Genomic DNA, 12583 nt, shown 5'->3' with positions numbered 1-12583 from the left:
GGACGGCCTTATAGTGTACTACAGGCAAGCCTAACGTCTGGAATGCTAGGATTCAGGGTTACAGATGCTCTACCGTGGTTTTCTTCCGGGTCCTTGTGGTGTTTCCTGGAGTCAAGGTTAGAGAAAGTCCCGCCCCCGGAACAGGGGCGGGGCTCCGGACCCGGTTGACCCTGCCCCGTTGTTCCGCCCCTCCCTCTTCTGGGCGGGGCCTCCTTGCTTTTCCCCCGAGGGGGGCGGAGCTGCAGGCTGGTGTGCGGCGTGCGGCGTGCGGCCGCGCCCCGGGGCTCGTACCCGCGGTTTTTGGGCTTTGGCGCCGGGAGCTCGCGGACCTGTCGATGGACCGTGCGGCCGTGGCGCGGGTGGGCGCGGTGGCGAGCGCCAGTGTGTGCGCGGTGGTGGCGGGCGTGGTGCTGGCCCAGTACATATTCACCTTGAAGAGAAAGACGGGCCGCAAGACCAAGATCATCGAGATGGTGAGTGCAGGCGCAGCCTCTCGCGCGCGGGCTGCCGAGGCGGCGTGGGCCGGCCGCACGCGTGCTGATGCTTGACAGTGTCAGCTTGAAAGAGTAGGGTGAATAGATGCTCGGACATAACTACCCTTTTGCTGCAAAACCCGTTTCTCCAGAGCTAATCTCAGGCTGGCAACCGCCTCGAAGAGGTACAGCTAATCCGATTCAGTCTCCTGTCCTGGAGTCGTTTTTGCGATATCGGGGCTGCCTTGAGTTACGTTATTTTAGTGATTTTAGAAATGCCAACCCACCAGTCGGATATTGGAATGCTCTTCCTCGTCTCGCGCTCCAAGAAGTGTTCTGGTGTCCGTCCTCCAAAACTGCTGCGTGAATCCTCGAAATGGTCTTTTAAGAGTTATTTAAAATCGTTTGTCTCAGGAATTACACCTGAGGTGTATTTTAAAGTGATTTGTTGTTCCCAGGTTGGATGTGTTTTGCTGAGGGTTTTTGTTTTCATGGTTTCTGTTGTTAGATCTGACTTGAGTATGATTTATTTACTAGAGTATAAGTGAACATCCGTAACTAAAATATAAAATTGAGCATCCATTACTATTCCGAATAATATTTTTAGGTTAATTCATTTGTTCCTGAGTATTAGAGCTTATTTTCTTTGTATGCCTCTGGTTGCAAACATTTTGTGTCAGAAGTTTTGCCGCCCTGTTTAGTGGTTGTATTTTGTTCCATACTCAAAATTTACAAACCATCAGTGGGGGGAAAAAAGCTGATTTTCCTATCTTTATGTCTGTACTTAAACTGTGGACTGATTTTTTTCACAAAATCTTAAGGAAAAGTTTGCTTTCATTGTAAAAAAGTAATGTAGGCCCATCAGGAATGGCCAGCCTTGTTTGTTTGTACTGTGCAAATCAGTCCACCTTTGCGTGTGCGTATAGTGCATTGTTTTAAATTAGCTGTAACATGTGTCAGGCCTGCCAGTAGCTTTTCAATAGAAAACATTAAAAGAATTAGATTTTTTTACTTTTGTAATTTTAGTTGATTGATCTTTTATATGGGAGAAGTATATGGATGACCAGAAATAATGTATTCCGGCCCTGGTTCTTTCTCTTTATAATAGTCATATTTTAGGGGTCTGCTCTGCCTACCTCCTCCTTTCATAGAATTTGTACCAACCCAAGGATGTCCACTGAACATCGCTGTTTTGGTCACAGATAATCCATAACTACCTAATCAAGGTAGGCTAGGGGGGAAAAAAATGATCGGGTTGTGGTCTGCTGAACCCGGGGTGATCCTCTTGCCTCCGTCACCTGAGTGCATGATTACATTCATGCCCTGCCTGCCAGGGCATTTTTAATTGAAAGACATCAAGGAGTTGCTGGTGAGCTATGCATGCCTTAGTGGAAATGTCCAGTAACATAGCAACCTAGATATCCAGAGGAAACTAGTCAGAAGCCATGCTAGAAGTATTCAGAGAGACAGGGCAAGCCATTTAGCAAAGTTGACTGTTGCTTTCCAATTTAATTATCCTTGTGTGTGCTCCCTGAGTCTATAGTAACATCTCCCCCTATTTAATGTGGGAGATTTCGGTATACACACACCCTCTGTGCTGTGTATAGTCCCAGGGCCTTACACCTGCTAGACAAGCATACCCACTTCATTAGTGCCCTCCTCTCCACACCCCCCTTTCCAGACAGGGTCTTTCTAAATTGTTTATCCATGCCTTGGATTTGCAGTTCTGCCTCCTTCTGGCATGCACCAGACCAGCTCCGTATTTCTCCTCATCACACCTGCAATCTTTTAAGGTTACTGATTAATTTGCCATAATCAAACGCTTTCTCGAGACATTTTATTTTAGAACAATACAGATTTACAGTAGTGTGAACAAGTGTTTCCATATATCACATACCAGTTTCCCTTGTTATTAACGTCTTGTATGACTCATTTAATACAGTTAATAAGCAAATATTGACACATTACTAAATGCCCATCCCTCTTCAGATTTCCTTCACTTTTACTAATGTCCTCCCAGGAGTCACCCTTGAGTACCACATCACACCTACTCATCATGACCCCTTATCTTTCACCACTCTGCTCCTGAAATTAAACCCAGGGCCTCTTGCACACATGTTCTACCCCTGACCTACACCCGCAACCTCCTTATCTCTTCTTCACTGGGCACTTTCTCAGACTTCAATTGTTACATCCCATACAGTTTTAAGTTGTGGTTAGATATTTTGTAGAATGGCCTTGGCCGGATTTCATCGGGAGTTTTTCTCATGATTTACCAGGGTTGTGAGTTTCTCAGAGGGTGTCTAGTAAAGTGTTACTTTTGTCACATAGCAGGGTGCATGCTGACATCCTAACTTCTAACTTGACCTGTCTTTGAGGTAACACTTGTCAGCATTCTCCACGCTCAGTTATTTTTCATCTCCTCTGTGCTGTGCCCTTTGGAAGGAAAAGTTAGTACATTAAGTTTGCCTTTACAGAACAGAGTTACAATTCACATCCTTGCTAGTAAAGTACATTAACTACTTGGGATTATTCTGTACTGGAAACATGTCTGTGTACCAATACAGGTTCATAGATATTTACCTTATATTGGAGTTGTAGTTCAGTACTACTTTATTTGTTGCTAATATTGTTCCCGTTTGACCACCAAGAGCTCTATTAGTTGAGTCTTATTTCTTTGTCACATTCCCATTAAGTCAATAAATGTTTTCCTGCTGAAAATTAAATACTCACTGCCCAGTAAACGATATGGCAAGAGTGAGAAAGGTGTTTGGGTTGTTTTGTTTTGAAACAGAGTCTTGCTATATTGCCTATACCATTCTCAGGCCCCTGGACTGAACTGGTCCTCCAACCCTATCTTCTTATTTATCTAGGGAGTGTGTGATGTCACCTGGCCTTTAGGGTGGAGGCTTTACAGCCCATGTGCCACACCCCACCAGAAGTCACCTTTAGCATTGTACATCTAGTGATCTAAAACGGTTTGAGGTTTTTGTGGGTTTTTTTTGGGAGGGGGCTCCTGAGTTGAGGGGTTACTTTGTTAGGGTCTGGAATACGTTGAAAGAATGATTTGAGTGGCATGCAAGCAACAAAGGGCGTTTATTCTGCCGAAGTCCAGCATGCTGGGATCATCACCTTTACAACAGGGCAGCAACCTTCAGGGGAGCTCAAAGGCCCCTTTTAAAGCCAGAAAGGGGAATTCCTATTTTGGCTTTGTAACCTCAGTTGGCTGGTGCCCATGGAGGCTCCCGACTTAGGTCAGGTCTTAGGTGCTTTTCAAACCTGTAGTTAAGCAACCTTGTCTTCCCCAGGCCAGATGTCTTGGCTGTTTCTGATTGATTGCCCTTTTTCTGTGTTTTTTTTTTTTCCTGTAACTCTTAGGCCTGTTTTGCCTACCAAGAAAATGCCTATCATGGAGTTGGTCAGGCTCTCTCTCTCAACTTGATTTTAAAAGATTAAACAAAGCGAATAAACTGTAATTAATAAAAAAAGATAAATTAGTAAAAAAGTACAAGCTGATAAAAAAAAAAAAAGATTAAACAAAAAGTCAACAAGATATCTCAGTGAGAAGAGGTACTTGGTGCCAGGCCTGACAACATGATTTGATACCCAGAACACATGAGATGATGGAAAGAACACCAAGTTACAGATTACCCTGTGATCTCCACCTGGTTAGCCCTGGTTAACCCCCCCCCCAAAAAAAAAATAGGTGTAATTAAAATGTTTTTCCTCTTTTTTATTTTTATTATTAGTTACATTTTATTAACTCTGTATCCCAGCTAATTAAAAATTTTAATGATACAATTTTGAGGCAATTGAAAATTATATCCATTTCAGTGGTGCTTAGATTTGTTGACTTATTGAAGTAGGGTCTTTCTGGTTGTGTCTCAGGTTAGACAGGAACTTGATAATCCTCCAGCCTCAGCCTCCAAAATGTTGGAGTAAAAAATTGCTCTGTCGAGGCCAGATTTCCGTGTTCGTTAATTTCTACACTGTCAGCTTGTTTCCTACAGCAGCATTGAGTTATTTCCTGTTGCTTGTCACACAATTTGACAGCAGTTCGGGTGCCACCACATCGAATCTCTGTGAAAAAAAAACATTTTCAAAGAAGTGTGTAAAAATAGTAATATATGTTAACATGACAAATGAACATTTACAATAGATTTTTTTAATTTTTTCTATGCTAGAGGTTGAACTGTTGCATGCTAGGGAACCCTTTACAAGACCATTTCCATTTGTGTTTGGAAACAGAGTCTCAGTAAATTGTCCTGGCTGCCTTTTGCCTCCTCCCTGGATTAGAGGGGATCAGAGGGTAGAACCGCTAAGCCTGCGACGGTAGATTTTGGTGATAAATGGTGAGATGGCTCAGTGGACAACAGCAGTTGTTGCTCTTACAGAGGACCCAGGTTTGGCTCCCAGCAGCCACAAGGTGGCTCACACCATCTGTAACTTGGGTTCCAGAGTATTCAGTGTCCTCTGCTGACCTCTCCAGGCAACAGACACACACATGGTGGACAGACATATGTGCAAGCAAAACACCGTATGCATACAACAAATAAACCCAAAGTATTTTTAAAGTAATATGCTGATTTGAATCACAACTAAGTGAAATGTTAGCCAAAAGAGAAAAAAAATGCCAAAACAAAAACAAACCAAACAACAGCAACAAAAATCTCCAAAACAAGGTTTGTTGGTGCCTCTCATCAGTAGAAGCTGTATCTAAAAACTCCTCCTTAGGATGTTTGGATTTCAACAAGGTCAAAGACATTGGGGTCTTGCTTTTTAATTTTTAAAATTATTATTGTATGTGTGTGCGTGATATGCAAAGGGACACACACATGCTTCTGGAAATCAGAGAACAACTTGAGGTTCTGTTATGTCCCTCACCTTTACACGGCCTCTGGAGACCAGGCTCAGCTCACCAAGTCTGTGCTGTGTGAGTACTTTTACTCCCTGAGCCATCTTGTCAGCCCTTGTGTTGCTTTTTAAGATAGGGTCTTGCTGTGTGGCCAAGACTGGAATACAAGCATGGATTACAGAATTGTCCTGCCTCCGCCTCCCAAGCATGGGGCAGAATGCCATATTTTAAATTGATAATGCTCATACTTGTTGTGTCTTGTCCCAAACACTCTTTACCAGGATCCAGGAACTTGGCAGTCTCAAAACAAAAAGATTGCTGCTGATAGAGTCACATTGGCACAGGGCCATGGACTGCAGAACTTCTGTAAGGACAATATGACTTTAGAGTCAACATCTTTCTGGTAGAGATGTTGGTTAAATATTATCTAACAGATTCTGCTTAATAAGAGTAAATCTTTTTTTTAATAGTATGTGCATGTGTGTTCATACACATACGCCATAACCCATGTGTTGAGGTAAGAGGATAACTTTGTGGAAAGCCATTCTCTCCTACCTTTACAAGTGACCTGGAGATGGAACTCAGGCAGCCAGGCTTCATGATGACCACTTTGAAAACACTGAGAGATCTTGTCAGTCCTCCAGAACTGGGTCCTGTGTCTCTGGTTCTAGGTGGCCATCCTTGGACTAGAGCTGCTCAGAATCAGCTGATCCAGAGACTCTGCTCCAGTGGCAGAGAAGACTGAATATGGTTGGCCAAAAGCATCCTGTTACCACATACATATTTTCTTGGTCTCCTGCTTTAGCTTTAATATTTGTTCAGTTATTAAACTATATATGTCTTTATAGTTTTTAAGACTTAAGAAAAAGGTAGGGGGGAGAGGTAAGTTGAGAAACACATATATATTACTGTGTATGTATATATTTGTGTATGCACATGTAAATGTATATGCACATGTGTTTTTAAAATGTTACTATGCATCTAAAAACTGACAGCGTAATAGTATAGCCAAGACTCATCTCAACTTTGAAATAGTGTTTTTTCTAGTTTGGAAGAGAAGAAAGAAAGGAGGGGAAAGTGATCCAGTGGGTTTCAAAGATGGATGCATTTCAGCAGCATGGATTCTTAGTTGCTTTATAGAATATCAAATAAAAATTCAGTAGAATTAAAAAAAAAAAGAAAAAGGTAGGTAGATAGATAGTTTGTTAGTAGATTAGGCATTACTATTGGATTCCCTTGTGGGGCCCAGAAAGAATGGGAACACTGGGTGAAGCAGGTCAGAGCCAAACTCCTCACTTTTCAACTCATAAGTGGTGTGGCCTGGTACAGGTTACCTGTCTTCACTACATCTGAGAAAACCATAACTTGTAAAATCTGTCTCTTCTCTAATCTGGGGATTGTTGTCCAAATCATTAAAAGAAGGGTACTGTTACAGGCTGAGTAAGTCCTTTGTGGTGTTAGAATAGAAATCCAATGCAGCCTAAATGAAGTTCTGTGTCTGAAGCAAAAGCTACATGACCATCTAGAGAAAGAGGTACAGAGAGGCTGTACTAGAGGCAGAGTAGCCCCAAATGTAGGTATATCTAACCGTCCTCCGCTCGCCTTTTCCAGACCTTCAAAGTTCACCTGCACCACTTTACACTTGGCTCAGGATGTGCCTGTAGTGTGTCCCTGCCTCCCCTGCAGCTCCCCATAGGCACTTCCCTGTGGTAATCATTGTAGCAAGGATGTAATGAGGCTCTGGACCAGTGGGTCAGACTTGTCATTTTCGTGATCCTTGGATTGAACCTATCAGCCAGTGCCTCCTGTTTTATCTGTTGGGAAAGGCAACCAACTGAAATGCAGGAAAAACAAAAGATTGAAATGCTCTTGCAGAGAGCCAAACAAAAAAGCTTTATGAGGCAGGCTACAGCTCCCTTCAGGCTGGGAGTTTCCTGGCGGTGAGGTGGAGAGGCCTGAGTCCTCCCATTTTCTTATCTTTGTGCCCAAATGTTTGTCCTTGAGCAGCCTTCTCTAACAGTTTTTCCCAAGAGAAAGGAAGTGACCTCTAAGGAAGCCCCTCCTACTGTCTCTACACCCTTGTAACCTTCTGTCCTTTATCTTTTTTTTTTTTAATTAAATGAAAAGACTTATAGATTAGGGTTTTTTTATGCTTTTTTTACATTGTGTGTATGTCGTGTTTGCAGATGCCATACAGGCCAGGCACTGACACTGGGAGTTTTCCTCTGTTGCTGTCCACTCCATTATTTTTTTGAGACAGGCTCTCTCACTGAACTTAGAGCTGTGGTCTTAACTAGACTGACTGAACATTAAGTTCCCCCAAAACCTCCTCCCCTCCTCATCAATCTCCCTATATCCACCCTCCCCCCCATTAACCTTTTTCCTATGTCATCTAACTGGGAGCTTTACTGGCGGTTACCTACTTGTTTGTTTATTCATATTTGAGACAGTGTCTCACTGTATAACTCAGGCTGCCTTTGAACTTAAGGTACTCCTACCTCAGCCTCCACAGTGGTGGAAATGAGGTTGTGTGCTAATCACTCAGCTCTGGAAAATCCTTTATCAGCAAATCTCAAAACAAGTGTGAAATCATTTTAGAAGCTTGTTTTAAAATATTCCTGCCAAGTTCTCTTACAGCACAGTGCAACACCTGCTAGATTATATAGTATATTGAGTGGCTTATAAGAAGTTGACTCTATGAGTCTCCGCATCTGCTTCGATACCCTGCTGGGTGAAATGTTTCAGAGGTCCCTGTGGAAGGCTCCTGTACTGTTCCCTTTCTTCTACTTCTGATGTCTATCCTGTTTGCCGTTCTGAATGAGGATTAAGCCTATTCCCTAGGATCCTCCTTATTTAGCTTCTTTAGGAGTATAGATTTTAGAATATTTATTCTATATTATGTGGCTAATATCCGCTTATAAGTGAGTATATCCCATGTATGTCTTTCTGCTTCTGGGTTACCTCACTCCTAGTCCCTTCCATTTGCCTAGAAATTTCATGGTTTACTTGTTTTTAATTGTTGAGTAGTATTCCGTTATGTAATGTACCACAATTTCTGTATCCGTTCTTCAGTTGAGGACATCTAGGTTGTTTCCAGATCATCTCCAAACTTTGGGCAGAGTACAGGGAATCTTATGGAAAAGGAGGGAGACAGAAAGACCTGGAGGGGACAGGAGCTCCACAAGGAGACCAAGAGAGTCAAAATATCTGGGCTCAGGGGTTCCTGCAAAGATCGATGAATCAACCAAGGTCCGTGCGTGGAAAGGACCCACACCCCCTGCACAGATGTAGTCCATGGGCAGCTCGGTCTCCATGTGGGTTCCCTAGTAAGTGGAACAAATGCAGTCTCTGTCATGGACTCAGTGGCGGGCTCTGAGATCACCTCCCCCTGGCAAGGTAGCCTAACTAGGCCACAGAGAAAGAGCACCCAGACAATCTTGATGAGACCTGATAGGCTAGGGTCAGACAGTAGGGAAGGAGGACTAGGGGAGGAATCTAGTGGAGAAAGAAGGAGGGAGGGTGGAACAGGGAGTTGATGAGGAATGGAGCTACATCTGGGATACAAAGTGAATGATACATTGTAGTAAATAATACTAATAAAGAAAAAAAAAATTTAAGTTGACTTCTTGTCATGCCATATGAAATGTGAAGAATAATAAGCCCAGTCTAACCATTACAGTAATTCAGAAGAAAAGAACACGGGGTATAGTTTGGTAAGCATGCATGAAGCTGAGTTCAATCCCTGGCATTACAATTTAAAACAGTTTTAAGGGGAGTGGAGAGATGGCTTAGTAGTTAAGAGCACTGGACCTGTATTCTATTCCCAGCTCCCACATGGCAGCTCAGTACTGCCTGTAACTCCAATTCCTACAGGCTCCAGGCATTCATATGGGGTACATACATAAAAGCAGGAGATAATGGAGAACAATGAATGTATACATACATGCTTTCTGTGTCTGATCCAACTGGTTAAAGGGTTACAGTCCCATTCTGTGTACACAAGCCTCATTTTTTTTTTGTTTGCTTTATCCCACGATTGGTTATTTCATATCTCACTTGGGTTTTGTTTTGTTTTTTTGTTTTTGTTTTTGTTTTTTTATTTTTTGCCTGCCTTGACACATATGAACTCTGTAAAAACTCTTCTCTGTATAGGAATTAGTGTGAAATTTATTGCTGTAGTCTATAAATTTAATAGGCATGTGTTTTACAAATAACTGCAGAGTAAAAATTTATGATTTACAGAAACATGCTTCACTTCTAGTTCCTTGTGCTATGATTTGGTTTTACTCTGGAAAATGAACTGTGATCTGATAGTTTAGCATAAGCAGGGATGGTGAGAAGGACCAGGTAGTGTCCTAGAAACTGAGGTTTAGAGATAAGCATTTTTAAATAGACCCTGTCTTCTGTCTGGGTAACTTGACACCTGATAAAGGTGTAGGAAGTTCAGTCATAAGGATACACCAAAAGCTGTCACCATGATCTCTCCTGCTTTCAAGTCTTTAATTCTTCTAGCTGCTTATGATGCAAGGTCCCAGGAAGAAAGGGCAAGGACTGAAGTACTAAGACAAGAGTCCAGATGGGCTCTGGCAGTAAAACAAAAACCATAAGGGACTACCAGGATCCTGGGAAAGCCTGAGGAACCACCAGGACCCCCAACTGTAGGGTAAACGCCTAGTCAGGAATAGAGACACTGAGTGATACAAGGGTACCTCACAAAGAAATCCATGTCAACCTATGTGGTGGTTTGAATGAGCATGGCACCCATAGGCTCATATGTTTGAATATTTGGTCCCCAGTTGGTGGAACTATTTAGGAAGGATTAGGAGGTATAGCCTTGTTGGAGCAAGTGTTTCACTAGGGATGGGCTTTGATGTTTCAAAGACCCACACCATTTCTGTTAGCTCTTTCTTGCACATGTCCATCGGATGTAAGCTCTCAGCTACTGCTCCAGCAAGTCTTGCCAGCCAGCCAGCCTGCCTCTCTTCTGCTGTATTCTTCCACACGATGGTCATGGGCTCTGACCCTCTGGACCCATGAGCCCTAAATTAAGTTCTTTCTGTTTCTAAATTGTCTTGGTTATGTTGTTTTGTCACACCAGCAGAAAAGTAATTAAGATGGTTGACTTCTCAAGAACCAGGATTTTACACTGTGTGTGTGTTTACTATGGTTCACTTCAGATTGGATAGAGGAACTCACTGAGATTCGTGTGAAGAAGCCAGGATCTTACATCAAGGAAAATAGCTTTAGGGTGAGTCAGCAGGAACTAAGTGTTGGATTTATTAAGAAAAAGATAGAACATGCTTTAGACTTAAGTAGGAGTGGAAAGAGGAGAGGAGAGAAATTGAGAGAGGTTTAAGTGTTTTAACAATAGCTGTGTGTGTGTGTGTGTGATTTTGTAATGATGTTTTTTCAGAGACTACAGCTTAGAACTGAGTTCAAAGGTGAAACAAAGTTTAAAAATTAAGAACTATGTTTCCTTTTTCCTCTTATCATAAAGAGTTTTCTTTTGAAATTGAAATGTGGTTTATAGGGTACATTTTTCAAGTTTGAGGAAGAGGGAAGTACTGATAAAAGTAAACCCAAAGGTCACGGACATTAAAAAGAGCAAACAAATACAATTTGTGAGAAACCTGTCTTAAGGAAGTAGGACATGGCTCTGGTGGCAGAATAAATGAGGGGTAACAACCATAACTAGTCAAGTTTGAAGAAAATGTAAAATTTAAGAAAGGTAAGAGATGTAAGCATGTTAAACTCTTGACATTGACCCTGTCTTTGTATCCACTCTCTTATTGTAGCAAGTACTCTACCACTGAGCCACATACATCCCCAGCCTCTAAGATGATCTTGAACCCCCAAATTAGCAAATTTTTCAGAAGTCACATTTGTCATGCTTCCTTTGCATTATCTTCATGGCCCAGCTAACCACATTTCCAGCACTAACGCTGAGTTTCATCTCTTATCTAGTGAGTTTAGAATTACTTCCTGAAACAATTGTTTTTTTTCTTGTGTATTCATCTGTGTGAATACCAGTTTCAAGCTAATTCTTAATATTTTTAATTCGTTCAAACACTCTTTACATCCTTCCCCTTTTCATATTTGTATTAACAGCATAACCATTGATTGGGGGTTGAAAGGTAGACATGTCTTTCCTTAGCAGAGCAGTGTTTACCACCTGGCTAAGGCTCACACAAGCTGCTTACACAACTCATGGCAACCAGAGATCAGGTAGCATTATTTTTAAATGCACTTCTCCCATTTGCTGGTGACTTAAGGAATGTAAATTATGTAGCCCTGTCTCATTTATAAAATCTGAAGCAGAAAACCAGCAGTCTGAAGTTTTTGTTTCTTGGGTTTTATTTATTTTTTGAAGAGTCTTATGACTGTAGTCTGAGCTGGGCTCACTTGATCTGCCTGTCCTAGTCTCTTTACAGTACATACAGATAAGCATGCTCAGCCAACCCTCTGCTTAAAGAATTGCTTGGGTTTTAAAGGTGTCAGAACTTTTACTTTATTCTTTAGATTTATTACAAGATATTTACTTTAAAAATATTTCATTTTTAAGTGTGTGTGTGTGTGTGTGTGTGTGTGTGTGTGCGCGCGCGCGCGTGGCTGGTGGCTGGTGGCTGCGTGGCTGCGTGGCTGCATGTGCAGGATGCTTTCAGAGGCCAGAAGAAGGCATCAGATCCTCTGGAGATGGAGTTACAGGCTTTGTGAGCTGCCTGGGTATGGGTTCTGGGAACTGAACTCAGGTCCTCTGGAAGAGCAGCACAGTGCTCTTAAACTGCTGAACCATCTCTTCAGCGACAAGTGTCTCAGTATTTTACCTTTTGATACAACAGTGAATGGGATTGTTTCTCTGATTTCTTTATTAGCCTGTTTGTTATTGGTATATAGATGAGCTACTGATTTTGTGTGTTAATCTTGTATACCCATATTTTACTGAAAGTGCTTATTAATGCTAAGAGTTTTCTGATGGGGCCTTTGTAATCTTTATACATAGAATCATATTCCCTGAAAATAAGGATACTTTGGCTTCTTCCTTTCCTATTTATGTCTCTTTTATTTCCTTCTTTTGTCTAAGCTAAGACTTAAAGTGCTGTATATATTAAGTGTAGAGAAAGTACAAACTTTTGTCTTAGTTCTAATTTTAGTGGAAATGCATTGTTTTTCCTCCCTTTGGTATAAGGTTGGTCCTAAATGTGTTGTATTTAGCCTTTATTATGCTGAGAAATATTTGTTCTGTTCTTAGTCTCTG

General features: G+C 41.8%; 1 protein-coding gene across 2 annotated transcripts in view; it reads left to right on the top strand.

Moving 5' to 3' along the window:
* Nucleotides 1-240: 240 nt before the first annotated feature.
* Nt5c3a (5'-nucleotidase, cytosolic IIIA) overlaps nucleotides 241-12583 on the top strand; it is a 46233-nt gene continuing 33890 nt past the window's right edge. The window contains exon 1 of one of the 2 annotated variants that reach the window (XM_055611869.1): nucleotides 241-473. In XM_055611869.1, coding sequence (XP_055467844.1) covers nucleotides 336-473 — 138 coding nt within the window. In that variant the 5' untranslated portion in view covers nucleotides 241-335. The remainder of the gene's footprint in view (nucleotides 474-12583) is intronic. The other variant, XM_055611867.1, reaches the window with a different exon arrangement.

Source organism: Psammomys obesus, unplaced genomic scaffold, assembly GCF_907164565.1.
Source record: "Psammomys obesus unplaced genomic scaffold, mPsaObe1.curated_primary_1811, whole genome shotgun sequence".
Taxonomy (NCBI): Eukaryota; Metazoa; Chordata; class Mammalia; order Rodentia; family Muridae; genus Psammomys; species Psammomys obesus.
Note: the sequence above shows the minus strand (reverse complement) of the source record. Positions and strands in the feature narration are given on the sequence as shown.